We start from the raw sequence: 19692 nt of genomic DNA on the forward strand, positions 1-19692 counted from the left end.
TGGGTTTCCTCCGGGTGACTGTCTGTGAGGACTTTGGTGTGTTCTCTCTGTGTCTGCGTGGGTTTCCTCCGGGTGACTGTCTGTGAGGAGTTTGGTGTGTTCTCTCTGTGTCTGTCTGGGTTTCCTCCGGGTGACTGTCTGTGAGGAGTTTGGTGTGTTCTCTCTGTGTCTGCGTGGGTTTCCTCCGGGTGACTGTCTGTGAGGAGTTTGGTGTGTTCTCTCTGTGTCTGTCTGGGTTTCCTCCGGGTGACTGTCTGTGAGGAGTTTGGTGTGTTCTCTCTGTGTCTGCGTGGGTTTCCTCCGGGTGACTGTCTGTGAGGAGTTTGGTGTGTTCTCTCTGTGTCTGCGTGGGTTTCCTCCGGGTGACTGTCTGTGAGGAGTTTGGTGTGTTCTCTCTGTGTCTGCGTGGGTTTCCTCCAGGTGACTGTCTGTGAGGAGTTTGGTGTGTTCTCTCTGTGTCTGCATGGGTTTCCTCCGGGTGACTGTCTGTGAGGAGTTTGGTGTGTTCTCTCTGTGTCTGCGTGGGTTTCCTCCGGGTGACTGTCTGTGAGGAGTTTGGTGTGTTCTCTCTGTGTCTGCGTGGGTTTCCTCCGGGTGACTGTCTGTGAGGAGTTTGGTGTGTTCTCTCTGTGTCTGCGTGGGTTTCCTCCGGGTGACTGTCTGTGAGGAGTGTGGTGTGTTCTCCCTGTGTCTGTGTGGGTTTCCTCCGCGTGACGGTCTGTGAGGAGTGTGGTGTGTTCTCCCTGTGTCTGTGTGGGTTTCCTCCGGGTGACTGTCTGTGAGGAGTTTGGTGTGTTCTCTCTGTGTCTGCGTGGGTTTCCTCCCACAGTCCAAAAACACACGTTGGTAGGTGGATTGGCGACTCAAATATATCTGTAAGTGTGAGTGTGTGTGTGTGTCTGTGTTGCCCTGTGAAGGACTGGCGCCCCCTCCAGGGTGTATTCCTGCCTTGCACCCAATGATTCCAGGTAGGCTCTGGACCAACCGCAACCCTGAACTGCATAAGCGGTTACAGATAATGAATGAATATATATATATATATATATATATATATATATATACAACAGTGAAATGTTTGGACATGCCCATTCAGGCAGAGATTGCCTTGTTTTGGGCCATTTTCCACATATTGTGAATGTACAGTAAATGTTTTTTCTTAGTTTTTTATTATTTTCTACATTGAGCTTCATGAGGTCATCACCTGGAATGGTTTTCAGTGAACAGCTGTGGCCTTGTTAAGAGTTAATTTGCGACCATTACTTGGGTTGTGCAGAGGTAGGGGCTGGTACACAGTTGTATACAGTGAATAGCCCTATTCCACCAATGACTTATAAGAAGATGTGTCCAAAATTTTGACTGGCACTGTATATAATATCATGGGTGGAAGGAGTGATTTCCACATTGAAGAGATGCCTATCCAACTCCCATCTCCTAATATGGAGTAGGCCTCAGAAATAACATCATCCCTTTGTATTGATCTCCTCAACTAACCACCATGATTAACGGGCCGGCTGCTCTCTGGCACTCCAAATGCCACTGTGTGCTCTCTAATGCATGTGATCATCGAGTACACGCTTTAATCTACAATTCCGATGTCCATGAGGGATGCTGCGCTCTGGGGCCTAATAAGATTATGCCTCACCTGGGATTTTAAGACTGCGCCATTTTCCGCTCACCAATCAATTTCTCCAACACGGACATCCGACTTTATTCTCAAATGATTCGGTTTACAGGGATTATGTTGTAACTGTGAGTGTTCCGATTGAATTTACGGTAAGCGGTATGTACTTAAACACAGAAGACATGACAACTGTGCCCTATATATAAGTTCAAGCCAACTGTTGTGCCGCAGTATACATCACGGATGGATTCAAACGTTTGAGGTGTTTTCTAACCAATCATATACCGGACGTTTTTTTAATCTCTTCTCTTTTGGAACAAAATGACAAGGGGATATGGTCAAGGGTGACTTCCAGTGTTAATGTGCAATTATTTGTCATTGTACAACGTATAACGGAATGTGTCTTCCACATAGAGCTGGACGATACGGGCAAAATTTATATCACAATATATTTCTTAAAGTTTGTGGATATGATATAATCCCAATATCAATATGAACAATAAAAAACGGATCAAGAACTGATCGCAACATGTCATCACCACCAAACCACAACCTCTTGGCTTTGTCAATGTTAATGTTTTTAAACTAACTTTAAAATTGAGTGCTGAACTGACGACAGCGTCCTGTAATGACCGTCAGTCAGTGACAGATGCTGTAAATAATGTGTACTGAAATATTTAAATGTGTTTAAAAAACATATAATTGTTACTGAATCATTTTATATTGTGATGTGTATTGATCATGAATTATCATCCAGCCCTACTTCCGCATTAAACACACATACACACAGTATAGTGCACTATAGGGTTGTGAACCCACACCAAGAGTGGCGGGCAGCCATCCCCGGTGGCCAGGGAGCAGTTGTGGGTTCAGTGCTTTGCTCAAGGGCACCTCAGCCATGGATCGAGGGAGCCTCAGCTGCCCCCATTTTCCTGGCGGTCGTGGGAATCGAGCCAGCGACCTTTCAGTCCTAAGCCACGGCTGCACAGTGTGACTTCATTCGACATTCTAATGTCATTTCTAGGAAGGCAAACCTATGTGTGTATTCCTGGAATACCCAGATATACCCACTGAATAAAGTTCCCTACAGCCACACACAGTGTACAGTGTGCACATTTGACTCTGACTGTTCACTCGGGTCCTCTTGTTCACCACAGATTAATCCCTCAGACAGGTTTATAATCCCCATGTCTGCTCCTTAATAACACGCAATGGTAAATAAGCTCTGGGAAACATTCACAGTCGCATAAAAATGCAGTAAAGAACATGAGGGTCTCGCGGAGGTTAATCAGATGTACGCAGCATGTAGAAAATGAGAAGTGGAATAATTCTGCATGAGAATAGTAAATGTATGCATGTTCATATTTAATGGTTTACTGATCGCACACACGGATCTATAATACTGTGATTATGTATGCTAGCACTCTATAGTGGCAATATGCTGCGCAGATCCTTTCTGCATTTGGTTTCAGTGTGGTTTTCCTGCTCATCCATTACAGATGTTTGACTAATAACCTCTGGATTAAAATCTGCCTGAAATAAGGGAGGTAAATATAACTCGCATTGCTCCACTGAGTGTTTAATCAAAGTGTGCAGGACTTGAGCTCTGTGGATAATAGCTAGGGAGCCCACGTGTCTGAACACACACACACACACACACACACACACACACACACACACTGCTTCAACCACCCCTGCTGATCACAGCCAGAACACCAGAAGCCACACCCCAGCACAACTTTAACCACAGCGCCCCCCAGATCTGCACGATCCCAAACCCACCACAACATCCAACACACACCCTGAGAAACACACACCACACATGCCTCATCATACACCTGTTGCCTCATCTTCGTGACCTGTGTTCATATTTAAAACTTCTACCAGAGCCGTGTTTTCCACAGAGAGGATAACAAGGTAGCGTTCTGCTCATAACACTAACGTTTAAAGGGGATGTATATTATGTGAAACTCACTTTTTGTGTGCTTTTGTATTTCCATTTGGGTCTCTATTGCTTCTATAAACAACTCTATTGCAAAAAAAAGCCTATGAGCCATTTTGGATGGCTCCCTTATTGTGATGTCACAATGAGGATATTTGCATAGACCCACCCTGGCAGCACCCCTCACCTGTGTAAACATGGGATGGGTGGGGCGTGGCTAGCAACAGCATATTTGCATAAAAGCGACTTAAAGGGATTGAAACGGGCAAGAAAAGAGATAGTGAGATCTCTTTATATGAGAGTGAGCATGTTTTGTTTAGCCTATAGACCTATTCTAACTTGTTTAAAAAGAGGTATACTGTGTCCCCTTTAATGCTCCTAATGTTTGTTTGGTGTCCTCAGAATGTTAATCTGTGTCAGCTGTACATTCCGGCTTTTCCGCTTTTGTTTGGTTTATCATCACATCTTTCTCCTTCCTCATAACTGCTGCTCTTTCTCTTTCTCCTTCTATTCCATTCTCTCTCTCTCTTTTGTTCTTTGTCCTTTGTCTCTTTTCCTTTTCTTTCCATATCTTTCACTGTTTCTCTCCCCTTTTTCTTCTATTCCCCTTTTCTTTCAATTTGATTGCTATCCCTTGTTTTCCTTGTTTATTCTCTCCGTTCTTCATCCTTCCTTCATTTCCCTCTCTTTTTAACACCCTCTTGCTGTTCTCTTGCTTTCTCCATTTGAATGACTTTTCTCTCTGTCTCCCTCCCCTCTGCCTCTGTTGGTATTTTACTTTTCGTCTGTTTTCTCTGTGTCTATCTCTTAGACCTCTGTATCTCCTACAGCTATCCTTCTTCTCTCTCTCTCTCTCTCTCTCTCTCTCTCTCTCTCTCTCTCTCTCTCTCTCTCTCTCTCTCTCGCTCTCGCTCTCAGATGTGGCACACAAGCAGCTGTGTAGTAGTGCTATTCCCCTATTCTCTCTCCTCATTTCGCTGCTTACCCATTTTACCACAGACTACGAAGCTTCTTCTCCAGCTTCTCATTGCCTCAGGCATATGTTTTCCACTGTGTGTTATAAGTGCACTTTCAAGACTGAATGAATATGCTCCCAGACTCAATGTGCAATTTAGAGACATGAAAGCGATATGTCAGCAGTGGAACACTTCAGGAGGGCTGTTAAACAGAGGGGGAGAAAAAGGGAGGATGCACACCTTTGTGCGTTAGCAGATAATGAATGTATGTCGTTATATGCGCACACTTAACCTTGGCTTTTAAGGAATTAATATCTGGATGTGTTGTACTGCTGGACTGGAATTAGAATAATGAATGTGGGGAGAGCAGCAGCTCTTCTAGTGCAGAAGATTAACCAAAAGCAAGCCAAAAAAAAGTGATATAAGCTGTCTATTGGATTCCCTCCAATCACAACTACAATGAAAAGACACCACATTTGGACAATGAGTTCATAATGTGGATATGGGAATATTATAAGCCACTAATATGGTAATGTTCTATGTTTAAATGTTTTCAGTAAAGCAGTCACTCATGTATTTTTATATTTATGGATTGATTTTAAACAAAACAATAATTAAAAGAGAAATTCTTAGATTATTGAAATGTGATGCATCAATAAAGCTGCGGAAAAATGGTTGTCTAAAATTATACTCTAAAACGAAAGAGCAAAGACTGCATTCACAGTTTCAAACTGACAGTTTGACACACATTAACAGTGTGACAATGTGATTTCCACCTACTTTGATGAGGTAATGCTGTCAATTTTCTATATTTGTAGACAAAGCAGCAATGATGTTTAACAAAAAGGAAGTAGAGTTTGGTTTGGTTGCCTGGTGGGACAGGTATTGCAGAACAAAAGCCAAAATCCAATTGAAAAAGCAATTTTTCTGTTTTGTCTAAGTACATATATGTGAAGATTCAACAATAAATAAAGTAGCACAAGATGCTAGCGTTCAGTTGAGTGAATAAATGCGCACTGAAAGGAAAGGAGTTCTGAAATTGTTTGTGGTATAACAGAGATAACATTGGCATAGCAGAGGACTGTAAACCCCTTTAGCTGATGCTTGGTACTCCGCATGGAATAGAACATCATATTGTTTTTCTACTGACAAAAGTCTGTATCTCAAACCCTTCGCTGGGTTGTTCATTGGGGCAGGGGAACAGTTACAGGGCAGAGGGTCTCATTTGGGGATTTCAGCTTGTTACTGTAGCAACTTTAAGAGGAAAGGACTCGATTTGCTCGACTGAACAGAAACACCGAGCTTGTCCAAGCTCAAAGCAGTTATGAAAGAATGCAATGTATAAGTCAATTTATGCAAAACATCTTACCTTGAAGGAGAGATGTGGCTGTAGTTACTGTCTCAGGGACACCGTCCTTGCTATAAATGGACTGCAAGAACTCTGGAACACAGTCATTTTCATCTATGATGATGACACGTACCTAGAAGGGAGAGGGAGAGAGAGAGGGAGAGAGAGAGAGAGAGAGAGAGAGAGAGAGAGAGAATGTTTTAATATTTCATATCATTGGACAATAAAGGCCAAGCATCCTAATTTTCATCACTGAAGTCCAGTGAGCGCATAAGTTGGAACAGAACGTGGGTCCACCTCCTAGTGATTTCTTACCACAGTGAAGGCCATCAGTGAGGAATGGAGCTGTCCGTGGTGCTGAAGACATTGCCTTAAAAGCAATTTAAAAAACACATTGAAGCAGGAGAGCTACACATGCAGATTCAAACATAACGTTAAATAATCTGCCAGTATCTCAGCTACCTCTCATCTACAGATTGAGTTCAAATATTAATGCGTTTTATTATTTAAAAGTTTTGATATTATCATTAAATGCTAATTTTCTTGTGTCAATAATATTCTAATCATAATAAAATTGAACAGTGAAAGTACCTGTCATTGTCAGGTGCAATTCAGACACACGTGCTAAATATTATGTATCAAAGCTGCCGGTGCGGTTCACAGTCAGGTACATGGTAAAATGTAAAATGTGCTTCTCTCCCTCATGCATTCAAGAAAGAATCACGCAAAAAAAAAAAAAAAAGTAAGCACAGGATAACACCCACTGCTACAAGATGTGGTGAAAAACATCTTGCTGGGAAGTATATGTATGTGTGGGTAGTCCATGTTATTGTTTCATAAACTTTACTGTCTTAGCCAGTGTAAAAAAAAAAACTAAACAAAACAAACAAAAACAAATAATTAAAAAAGTTTCTATATCTGTAATTTATATTCCTTCTCTTACAACACCTGTGTCTTAAAACTAACAGATGAGAGGTGGGGATGCATGAAATTTGCATAGTAAACTGAGGGTTTAGTAAACTGAATACATTGCATATTTCATTCTTTTACATCTGGCTCATGAAAAGGAGAGACAGAGGGACACAGAGAGAGATAGAGATACACAGAAAGAGAGAGAGAGAGAGAGAGAGAGAGAGAGAGAGAGAGAGAGAGAGACTAAAGATGAAAGCAGATAAAAGACTACAGTGGACAAAGCAAAAGGCCAAAGTCTTTGGTCAGTGATGCACACACTGAGATTTAAGACAGGACCCACATGATCCGTGCCAATGAATAGTGGATAAAAAAGAAATGAAAATACAGAATTAAAAGCTAAAGGGTGCAGTGGGAGCACATTATGAAGTTGTGGTGAATGGCTGTGATTGTGCTGGGGATAGGGGCTGATGGAGCACAGAGGAAGGATTCAGCAGTAATTGTCCCGAGTGCTTACCACACACAGTAAAGCTGCTTTGCTTAGATTGCCCTTTCACTGCCGACCCTGCCAAGCTCAGCCACCCCACTGACCTCGCACAAAGATTCGCCTTTTTAGGACAAAACATAAAATCACTTAATTTTCACCCTTTGATCTCTAGCAACATCTCTCTCTCTCTCTCTCTCTCTCTCTCTCTCTCTCTCTCTCTCTCTCTCTCTCTCTCTATCCCCATTTCATGCTGCATAGCTCTATTTTCGCCTCCTCCACTTGCACCAGCATCATGAGGATTTTCCAGCACTGTAGTGTTAATATTAATGCTATTAATGCTCCCTATCCTTGGTTTTATATCCAGTTTCTATTTAAGCTTCACACATATTTCACTGAATCTAAAATCAATCCATAAGTGCATGACACTTTAAACTAAGGTTTACACCCACTAAGAATTTCTTTAAACATCGCACATAATATGTAAAGACATCTCTGTATTAAACTCGACAGCTGAGTGTACATAGGCCCTTTAATATCGCCCTGATTAATTTATTTTGAGCTGAATTCATTTAGTAACAAATCACCTTAATAAGCTCAACTTACAGAGAAGTTTATGAAAAATCCACTAAGCTCAACAAGGAAAGAAATATACCCCACTGGATCTGTGTTAGAATTAGTTCTGAAGTCAGTTCTGAACTTTTACAAAGCGCAACAATTTTTATGATGAAAAACTTCCCCTAAAACTAACTTGAAAGAGGTTTACAAGGGGGAGCTGCTGAAATCTGCTGTTGTAGGTCTACAGGAGCAACGTCTGTTGTGCATATGTATGTAGACCGGTCCGCAACTGACATTAGCCTTGTTTTAATGGGGTTGCAATAGCCATTGAAACTTCTACACATAAAAAAAGAGTTATTTAGACATAAAAAAGCATATATCAGTCAAAATGATTCTGTGGGAGAAAATCACAGGGACATATGAGCCACTTATTCAGGAAAGAATCTTCAGATGAGAGACAGGGTCCACTTTAAAATAAGACTACATTTAAAAAGGGTTATTAATGCAAAAAAAAAAAAAAAAAAAAAAAAAAAAAAAAACGTTTATTACATGGTTATGAATTATATTGTAAACACATTTAATATCACACAAAATAGAAAGGCAACGGTGACCTCTTTTTATTTGCCATACAGAAAACACAGAAAAAGTCAAGGTAAAGAATATGCTAAGACCTTTCACATGTTAAGGTAAACACTCTGTTGGTGGCAGGTCATTAAATGTGGTGGTTAAATGGTTAAACGTGTTAACAACAATGCAATAAAGCTGATAGGCTCAATGTCAACTGATGAAAGACAATGTAAGGTCAGTATCTGGCAAGATCTGGGGTTTAACAGTGTAGATGGATGACGGTTCACTATTTGGCAAATGATGACACTGTTGAGTTTTGATGCTTTAGCAGCATATTTAATTACCATTAATAAACAGATCTGACATGATTTATATACCTTTATAAGTGTAGAACTATTCTAAAGTTGTACCAAAACAGATTTACAGTCAATCCGCCAAAACCCACCAATCTGTTTCTAAATCACAGTCAGTGTAAAGCCATATAAATGAAACCTTTTATGTTAAACAAATACAAAGCAGGACCCAGCAGCAATGTTCATTTTAGTTTCACTTTGATTTCTGTGTCCTGCAGCTTCAGAAATGGGTGAATGTCGAGTTTAATGAGGAATGATGATTGGGTGGAGGTTCTGCACACAATACGTCCAACAACACTTTCATCCACCACCGCGCCAAGAGAACTGCACATTGGTTTTCACTGGTGTATCTGTTGTAGAACAGCTTTCTTTACACCTCTGGGACCATGAAGAGACCCCCGAGTGAGTCGTAAAAGCAGGTTTGAAGAAACCCTCTCATAGAACAAACTGATGGTATTTGGTCAGTTGCAATGAACGTTACTTTGAAGAAGTTCAGTGCAAAACCAAAATCTCAAAAATGTCAGAATGTTTAATAGAGTCTAATTTATTCCTTCAAACACTCAGAGATGCTCAAGTATGGTATTTTTATGCCTTTTCTAACCTTTTCTTATTATCAGGTTCCTGACAGATACTCGTCTTTTCAGATCCATAGCGCTCAGTCAACGGGACATTGTGCTAAACACTTGTGTGAGTGACACCACTGCTTTCAATCTGAGAGACTGGTGTTCCTAACTCGGGCGAGATCGCTGTTAGGATCCACCCAGCCCTAACACACCACCACATTCGTCACCTAAATGTTCCTCGGTGGCCCTGTGAGAGTCCTTCCTGGGTGAAAAGGAGCTAATGAGGGATGCAGAGCAATGGCGGGACTACAGTTTCTAATTGTAGAACTACAAAGTGTCCCTGTATTGTCAGAGGTGCTGATTAAAATGAACCATGATTTTAGAGGTCACTTTAATGTTACTTTAACTTACCAAATCTGAGCTGTGTGTGAGAGTGTGTGGAGATCTGAGAATTCAAAATGAGGTGTGTGTGGGAGATTACAGGCATCTTTTCTAGCATTGGAATATTTCAGGACAATTCTCCTTTGATTTTATTAACGGATCATATCTCTGTCTAAAAGAAACTACAGAGACATAAAGGCGATTACTTGTTTACGACATTTCGTCATAGGTGTTTATCCACAAAATTAAACCGGTTAATCAACGTGAAACCAGGCTTTGGGTGGTTTTTCATCTATTAAAAGATACTACGGCTCTAAAGACGTTTGCTCTTTCATCCTGTGCAGAAAAGGACAGGGATAAGACTGATTGAGAACAATCGAGTATTAAAATAGACATCGTCAAGACTACGTATGGAGACTTTTTTAAAAGGCATATGTTTTGAATGGGGGAGGGAGGGAGGGAAGGCTAGGAGAAAGAGAGATAGAGGTGTAGGGCTTGGATGGATTTTGAGAGAGAGAGATAAGGAGGGCAAGAGGGTGAGAGAGATAAGGAGGGAGGAGGAGAGAAAAAGGGGGGTAGAGAGAGTGAGAGAGGGAGACAGGAGGATGGAAGGATGAATCGATGGAGAGAGAGAGAGGAGAGAGAGAGAGATAAGGTGTGGGGGAAAGAGTAAGGGAGAGGAGGGGAGAGAAAGAGCAAATGAATGAGAAGGAGAGAGTGAAAGAGAGGGAAAGAAAGTGAAAGAAAGAGAGTGAAAGAGAGTGAGAGAAAGTGAAAGAGAGAGAGAAAGAGAGAGAGAGAGAGAGTGAGAGAGAGTGAGAGAGAGAGAGAGAAAGAGAAAGTGAGAGAGAGAGAAAGAGAGAGAGAGAAAGAAACAGAGAGAGAGAAAGAATGAAATAGAGAGAGTAAAAGAAAGAGAGACAGAGAGAGTTAAAGAGAGAGAGACAGAGAGAGCGAAAGAGAGTGAAAAAGTGTGTGAGAGAGAGAGAAATAAAGAGAGAGAGAGAGAGAGAGAGAAAGAGAGAGAGAGAGAGAGACAGAGAGAAAGAGAGAGAGAGAGAGAGAGAGAGAGAAAGAAATAGAGAGTGAAAGAAAGAGAGACAGAGAGTGAGAGAGAGAGACAGAGAGTAAGAGAGAGAGAGAGAGAGAGAGAGAGAGAGAGAGAGAGAGAGAGAGAGAGAGAGAGAGAAATAAAGAGAGAGAGACAGAGAGAGAAAGAATCCTTCCTTGTGTCTAAAGCTCCCCGGCAGTTGCTAAGTAACTTTCAAAACTGGAGAGATCAAAATAGACCGAGCTCCTGCAGAAGCGGTCAAACATCCAATGACAGATCACTGTCTGAAGCATTACTCCTATTTCTCTCTCTAACAAGGCCCATAACTCTAAATCAAACAGCAAAAAGTACCTTTGAAAGGATATGGGAGGAAAGAGCACGGCTTCAAGCTGCTCTCTGCTCCCCGTGGTAATAAGAGAAAGAGGGTTGGTTTTTTTTTTTGTGGATGGGCAAGTGATGAAGAAAGACTGTATGAATTCGAGGAGAGAGTCCGTCAGCTCTTATAAAGTCTGGGCGTACAGAACCTGTCCACATCAGCACCAGCTCAGGTAACCTCCGGCTCTGTGAAACTTCACTTCGGACCACAGGCCCAAACACAGGAGACCACCTATAAAGCAGCTCATCAAGCACTGAACTCCGAAAGAATGAAAGAATAATACCTGCAGTCCAACAACTGCCTGGTGGATGTTTGCTCTTGTTTTGAGTAAAGGCTTTGGCAGTGTGTTCCGATGCCAGTCCATAGCCCTATTCAAACCGGATTAGTTTTACCTGTGGACGTGGGGGTCAAGTAATTATTACCTGAGTATCTCAGTAGTTTTAATCCCGTCTGAATAGACCATTTCAGTCATTTTTCCGGAGTGATTCCTGAGCCTTTTACCTACTGTAACAAGCCAAAAAATGACCCAAGGTTATATTAATCCCGTCCGAATTGAAATGAGCCGAAGGAGGCGTTTAGTGATGAAATACACGGTTTAAGCAAAAGCTCAGTGGCTGAACGACACACCACACGCAAATCCACAAAACGACCTGTAGGTGACCAGTAGCCTCCACACGTCTTATGAATGTTACCATTTATAATATCAGTAATAACTGTGTGAAGTATAAGTAAAGTGTTTTTGCCACCTTCTCGTCTGTTATCAGTTTGCTTTTAGTGGGAAGGCTGATCTCAGAACAGTTGCGACAGTCTAAAAACTCCAGTAGCTCTGCTGTGTGTGATCCACACTATGTGACAGCAATGCGTGAATCGAGTAGCCCCTCCCCTCTCTGTTATTTTCACTGCAATTTCTTATCCGGTGCGAATCCACCATAAACATTACTGATTTCCTGTGGAAAAATCACATTACCCCAGCTCCCCGTGTAAAACTAATCCCATCCGAATGGGGCTTAAATCATGTAAACAATCTATCTGTCATTGTGCTTTGCAGGTAAACGGCATGACAGTGAAATGTGACTGGGTCACCACTAGAACCTCGCCTTTCTTCACGAGCAGTTTACTCAGGACAATTCTAATTAAGAGATGTTTACACTGTGTGGATTTCACCACCCCAACCCCCCCCCCCCCCCCATCATCTCCAGGACTTACATTATCTTGTACATTATTCTCCTTTCCTTCTGGAGAACAGAAAGTAATGCACCTTTAAGGAACAAAACTGGACTTTTAAACACTGTTGTACCTTTAAACATCAACAACGTTTGTACATTTAGTGACCAATAATGTATCTCTCCCATACCTTTGTTTCTGAGAGTGTACCAACATGTTGTTTTGGATAAAAGTGACCTTCTGAGAGGACTGAACCCAGGACCATCTATTCACCCACCGTGTATATCTAGTTTTTTTCAGCCCCTTTAGACACTGCACCCAGTGGCGATTGCTCTAAGACTGCAAGGGAAGCTCAGCTTCCCCTAAAACGTAAAAAAATAAGTGATCAAATATATACTGTTGTGTGTACATGTCATTCAATAAATATGCACTACAACGCGCTCAACTTTTGTTCAGAATCAGCTTCTTATCACTGGTAAAGGCGCGGCTTTCCTCTCAATCATTCCCGCAGCTTCACGGTGCTTTAAACAGCGTCCACAGAGTTCAATAGCGAAGCAGCAAAGTACAGCGAAACAAGACGAGTGATTGGATAAACGCTGGGCTTTGTCCCGCCCATCGGACGCTCAGCGTCTCTGGGGGTCTATGGGGCAGTGGGCTGGCCTCGGCCCGGACGCTCAGCTTCTGCATGATGATTGGATGATCTGTCTGAGGCTGAATCCTTTTTTGATTGACAGCGAAATGAGCGAATCAGCGATCCTTTGGTGTAAAGATCCGTAGGAGCACAGGCGGACACACTTCACATGGGCCGAGGCCGTTTAAGCAGCTTATCTCTGCTGGCCATTGAGAGGACACTAATCAAGTCCCTGGAAAAGACGCCTTGTTGGTACGACAGGGTCATTTTTTAAAAAGGAACAGAGGGTAGAATTTACGTATAAATAAACCAACACATTTTATGATGTAGGCCGACATTGAGCTTCCCCTCCTTGAAAGACCAGCATCCGCCACTGACTGCACCGTTATTTGATTCTTCTAGAAATAATGCAGAATAATACCAGGGTAAAAATGTACAAATAATGAATCCTAAAAAAAAATCTTGATGGCTCCTTTGCTTAGATCTGTAATAACTTTTCTGAAGAATGGACCTTTCTAAATGTCTTTGGAAATGGGACATCAGGTCTCCCTAATAGTCTACCATCAAGTCCATCATCATTGCTTTCTCTGTTGTTGACTATTGGATGTGATGTTACAAATATAGAGTGGGGAAAACTGCGTTTGGCCCGGGGCAGTGCTGAGAATGTGCTCTGCTTTGTTTTGTCCAGAGAGTGTCCGTTGTTTTTTTGTAAACAGCGAAGATGGAAACATGGCTTGAGGCCTGATGAACTGATGAACTGAGGAGAGAGAGCAGGGCAAGCAGGGTGACACTAAGGTTTAGGTATGGGGCTTAGGTAGATGGGAATTAAACTTTCCCCTTTTCTCTCGCACTTTCCCCCAGACTTGACTTCACAAGAACAGACAGATCAGAGGAGCAGCTGTCAGTCTTTTGGCTGTGTGCCTTACTGCACTTGTTGGGTCTCTCTCTCTCTCTCTCTCTCTCTCTCTCTCTCTCTCTCTCTCTCTCTCTTTCTTTCAGCCAAGTACATCGTGACACGCCATTGTTTTGTGACATAGCTCTGCACTCGGCTGCCTTGCCTCAGGCCAGGCAAGATCTATGGATCACTGAGCAGCACAGATCACGCCTCGACACAGCGAGATTGGATCCTCAAGGGTCATGTTATTGTGAGAGGCATGGGAGAGGCCATCAGCCTAGGACTTAAAATAAATCTTCGCTCTCGCACTTTTCGGCAGCGCAGCACTCTAATTCAGCCGTCCATTTGGGCCCGGTGACAATACTTGGCACCAAGGCGGAAACATCAAGAATACACTCAAGCCATACATCCTAATTATGTTGTAGGCTAGGTGACATTTAGGGACCATAGATTCACTTTTAGGTTTAATTACTGTACACTTAAAACACAGCTATTAAACTCATTATCGACAAACCCTGACAGTGAGGATTCATGAAACGTGTCGTAATTGGACAAGAACTGCCAGGCATTCTTGAGTAATGACTTTTTAATGTGTTTTGTATTTGACATGTGACATCATGAAATATTGGACCTTTGAATAACTCCTATTTATTGCACCATAAAGGAAAGATGTAAACTCAACAGTTGTGGATACAAGAATGCCTGATTACAATGGTATTTCGAGTCACAAAGTAAAGACACTATCTTCTTCTGATTTACGGTATTCTGTTTATAGCTCTTTATGTGACTGTGTGTTAATAATACTTTTGTCATGATATCTAAATGGTGGTGCAGCAGGTAGTGTTGCAGTCATACAGCTCTAGGGACCTGGCGTTGGGGGTTCGAGTTCCGCTCTGGGTGATTGTCTGTGAGGAGTTTGGTGTGTTCTCCCAGTGTCCACGTGGGTTTCCTCCGGGTGACTGTCGGTGAGGAGTGTGGTGTGTTCTCCCAGTGTCCACGTGGGTTTCCTCCAGGTGACTGTCTGTGAGGAGTGTGGTGTGTTCTCCTAGTGTCCACGTGGGTTTCCTCCGGGTGACTGTCGGTGAGGAGTTTGGTGTGTTCTCCCAGTGTCCACGTGGGTTTCCTCCGGGTGACTGTGAGGGGTTTGGTGTGTTCTCCCAGTGTCTGCGTGGGTTTCCACCGGGTGACTGTCGGTGAGGAGTGTGGTGTGTTCTCCCTGTGTCTGCATGGGTTTCCTCCGGGTGACTGTCTGTGAGGAGTGTGGTGTGTTCTCCCACGTGGGTTTCCTCCGGGTGACTGTCTGTGAGGAGTTTGGTGTGTTCTCCCAGTGTCCACGTGGGTTTCCTCCGGGTGACTGTGAGGGGTTTGGTGTGTTCTCCCAGTGTCTGCGTAGGTTTCCACCGGGTGACTGTCTGTGAGGAGTGTGGTGTGTTCTCCCTGTGTCTGCATGGGTTTCCTCCGGGTGCTTCAGTTTCCTCCAACATTCCAAAAACATTGGTATGTGGATTGGCGACACTAAAGCGTCCGTAGGTGTGAATATGTGTGTGTGTCGCCCTGTGAAGGACTGGTGCCTTCCTTGCGCCCAATGATTCCAGGTAGGCTCCGGACCCACCGCAACCCTGAACTGAAGTGGTTACAGACAATTAATGAATGAATGATATGTAAAAGTAAGTTTGCAGTCAGTGGCTGTTTAACTCGATGTGGAACAAATGAAGTGTGGTCTCAGAATTCTGCACAGCCCTGTAAGTTTGAAAAAATGATTACTGACTTCATTGAATCATGCGAATGTATTTGAAAGATGCTCTATCTCTCAGCGATATAATCTCTTAGAGGTTGAATGGCAAGGAAAAAAAAATCTATAAATGTATTGAGGGGAAATGAGCCATCAAACACATTGCAGCAGGTTTAAAAGCATTGTGAGTGCTTTGGGCTGGAAGAATTCATTTGAAGTGTGATGTCTATCTATTGACATTGTCCATCACAATGAGTGATACATCAAAATGTTCAGGGTGGTACGAAACTTGAAACCGCGGAAGCCAAGTAGAAAAATGAAGTAGTGAGTTTGTATTCACTGGAAGAGAAGGTGGGAATGTTTTTTTTCCTCCTCATTTTTCTTTAAATGGTGATAACTATCGATTGACATGGTGTAAAGTCGCGAGAGAGTCGTAATTACGTTCGGGAAAAGCTGAAGCTTTCAAACACATTGAATGAGCAAGGTTAAGCCATCAGGGAGAAAACCATTTAAAGCCATGATTGGAGCACCTCATATCTTGTTAACCAGCTGCTAGTCAGCAAGCTTCAGAATGGCACAGATGTCTGACCCTGAATTCACACCAGACGTGACACTGCTGCTCCATGTAAACATGACATGATGAATGAGCCACCCTCCACCCAAACCACACTCAGCTTCATCATGTACCTATTTTAGAACATCAGCCCTTGTTCTTCCTTCCTTTCTCTCCTGATTACGTTCTTCAGCACGTTAACATGTGACAGTGCCAATAGCCAGATTGTTGTTGTTGATTTTAACAAAGTTTACTGTTGAGGAGTAATTACAAGGTCATTTATTCATTCATTGTCTGTAACCACTTATCCAGGGTCACTGTGGGTCCGGAGCCTACACGGATTCACTGGGCGCAAGGCAGAAAAACACCCTGGAGGCGGCGCCAGTCCTTCACAGGGTGACACACACAAACACACACACACACACTCACACAGAAACCTATGGAACCTTTTGAGTTGCCAATCCACCTGGACATAGGGAGAACCCACCAACTCCTCACAGTCACCCGGAGGAAACCCACGCAGACACAGGGAGAACACACCACACTCCTCACAGACAGTCACCCGGAGGAAACCCACGCAGACACAGGGAGAACACACCACACCCCTCACAGACAGTCACCTGGAGGAAACCTACACAGACACTGGGAGAACACACCAAACTCCTCACAGACAGTCACCCGGAGGAAACCCACACAGACACAGGGAGAACACATCAAACTCCTCACAGACAGTCACCTGGAGGAAACCCACACAGACACAGGGAGAACACACCACACTCCTCACAGACAGTCACCCGGAGGAAACCCACGCAGACACAGGGAGAACACACCACACCCCTCACAGACAGTCACCTGGAGGAAACCTACACAGACACTGGGAGAACACACCAAACTCCTCACAGACAGTCACCCGGAGGAAACCCACACAGACACAGGGAGAACACATCAGACTCCTCACAGACAGTCACCCGGAGCGGGACTCGAACCCACAACCTCCAGGTCCCTGGAGCTGTGTGACTGCACCACCCTGCCGCCCTAATTACAAGGTCAAAAATGATCAAAACATCACAGAAGCCTATGGTTTTAAATGTAGATTTCATTTCAGTACAAAAGTGAGGCAGTGTGACTAGATCTGAGTGAAATTTACACGTCAATCGCTGAAGCAAACAAAAACAAATTAGACTAGACATATAAAAAATGGCAGTAGAGTGGACTTGCATGTTGTAAGAGAGTGGGGCATATTTAAACTGTAATTTCCTGGGCATAGTGTGACTGCATTGTAAAAAATAACCTAATAAGTAAATAAATAAATAAATAAATAAATGAAAGCCCCAGAATATGAGGAATTCTCTGCTTTACAGTAGCCTTAGAGCCGCCAGGTTTAAATTCCTTTTAGTCCACCATGTGATTCTTTCATTAATGTTATTATTCTCTGAAACCACTGTTTATTTTCTTGGCTCCACTGACCATACAGTAGAACTTCATAGTTCTACAATTACATAGTGTAGCCCATCTGTTGCTTTGCTTTGTTTTCCCCTGGTCTGGACCCCCACAGAGCAGGTATGATTTGGGTGGTGCATCATTCACAGCGCTGGTTCTGTGTTGCGCTGGTATGAGTGGATCAGACACAGCGATGCTGCTTGAGTTTTTTAAACCCCTCAGTTTCACTGCTGAACTGAGAATAGTCCACCAACACAAAGATCCTGTACAGGAGGACCAACACTGTGCAGATGAGCTACTGTCTCTTACATTGTTGACCAACAAACTAGATCAGTGTCACTGCAGCGCAGAAAATGATATGCCCCCCAAATCATATTGTGGTTACCATGTGGGGTCCTGACCATTAAACAACAGGGTGAAAGTGGGCAAAGAAAGAATGCAGAGCCTCGGTTTGACTCCAGTCTGTAATTGTAGAAATACAAAGTGCTATTTTGTGGTCAGTGGATGTGAGAGAATGGACAGTGAGGTGCTGTTCATTCCAGAATGGCCTCGTCTGACCTCAAACCCTTACCTCTGCGGCGCTGCTGAGGCTGTCCTTGTTCTCACTTGCCCTGACCAGCAGCAGGTAACGGTGCTGGTCAGTCTCATAGTCGATGCTCCGGGTCAGGCTGATCTCCCCAGTCTCCTGCTGGATGCTGAATAGACTGCTGGGGTTAATCAGTAGGCTGTAGGTGATGGGCTGCTTCTGGAAGGACAGAGCTGGAGTGACTAGGAACCTGTGGTATGGACAGAGAGAGAGAGAGATAGAGAGAGAGAGAGAGAGAGAGAGAGAGAGAGAGAGAGAGAGAGAGAGAGAGAGTAAACTGGATGCGGGGGTCAAAGGAACAGCCTGGTGAGATGAAAGTATACGCTGTCTTATAAAATCAAGTTGATGCCTTCTGCCTTTGCATAAAAGAACATCTCTTCAATAACAAAAGCACATTGAGCATAAAAATGTCACTGTGATGCTGCAGTGCTTCGAGCAGCAGAGACAGAAGTGTAGAGATCCACAGATCCCACAGTGTTCGACATGTCTCTCATACTCTCACAGGCATGCACTTTATTATTTTGTGATATCAGTATATTTATCAGTATTATGAAGTGGGTGTCATACATCAGGTCTCATACTGTATATCCAATGCCCTGTATATTGTTCATTCATTCATTCATTCATTCACTGTCTGTAAGCACTTATCCACTTCAGGGTCTCGGTGGGTCTGGAGCCAACCCGGAATCATTGGGTGCAAGGCGGGAATACACCCTGGAGGGGGCGCCAGTCCTTCACAGGGAGACCCACACTCACACTTTCACTCACACACTCACACCTACAGACACTTTTGAGTCGCCAATCCAATCCGGGCGGAAACCAGAGCACCCGGAGGAAACCCACACAGACACAGGGAGAACACACCAAACTCCTCACAGACAGTCACCCGGAGGAAACTCACACAGACACAGGGAGAACACACCAAACTCCTCACAGACAGTCATCCGGAGGAAACCCACACAGACACAGGGAGAACACACCAAACTCCTCACAGACAGTCACCCGGAGGAAACCCACGCAGACACAAGGAGAACACACCAAACTCCTCACAGACAGTCACCCGGCGGAAACCCACGCAGACACAGGGAGAACACACCAAACTCCTCACAGACAGTCACCCGGAGGAAACCCACGCAGACACAGGGAGAACACACCAACTCCGCACAGACAGTCACCCGGAGCGGGACTTGAACCCACAACCTCCAGGTCCCTGGAGCTGTGTGACTGCGACACTATTCTTTTTTTTTACTCTTCTTACTCTGGAAATTAAATGTTGGTGATAAAAAAATAAATGTAAGATGAGGTTTAACAAAAAAAAAAACAAAAAAAAAAACTTACAATTATTGATGTTAGGAAATGCAATCATTATTTATGATGAAGTTACTTTGGAACATTCATTTTGGCCCATTCCTAATGTAAAGGGCACTTAAATATTCTAAATTCTGATAAACAAACATTGGTTGTTTTATTTCAGCAACAATATGTGCCAGACTTTTCTAAGGCTAACAACCATGAGTTTTACCTCCAAAAAAGTGTGCAAACACCACACACACACACACTGACACACACACACAAACACACC

General features: G+C 43.3%; 1 protein-coding gene across 1 annotated transcript in view; it reads right to left on the reverse strand.

Moving 5' to 3' along the window:
• The window catches only part of LOC136677411 (neural-cadherin-like), a 261783-nt gene that overhangs the window by 145469 nt on the left and 96622 nt on the right, over positions 1 to 19692 (reverse strand). The window contains exons 5-6 of the mRNA XM_066654931.1: positions 18096 to 18300; positions 5889 to 6000 (exon numbers count right to left, since the gene is read on the reverse strand). Of these exons, the coding sequence (XP_066511028.1) occupies positions 5889 to 6000; positions 18096 to 18300 (317 nt within the window). The remainder of the gene's footprint in view (positions 1 to 5888; positions 6001 to 18095; positions 18301 to 19692) is intronic.

Source organism: Hoplias malabaricus, chromosome X2 (genome assembly GCF_029633855.1).
Source record: "Hoplias malabaricus isolate fHopMal1 chromosome X2, fHopMal1.hap1, whole genome shotgun sequence".
In the NCBI taxonomy this organism is placed as follows: domain Eukaryota; kingdom Metazoa; phylum Chordata; class Actinopteri; order Characiformes; family Erythrinidae; genus Hoplias; species Hoplias malabaricus.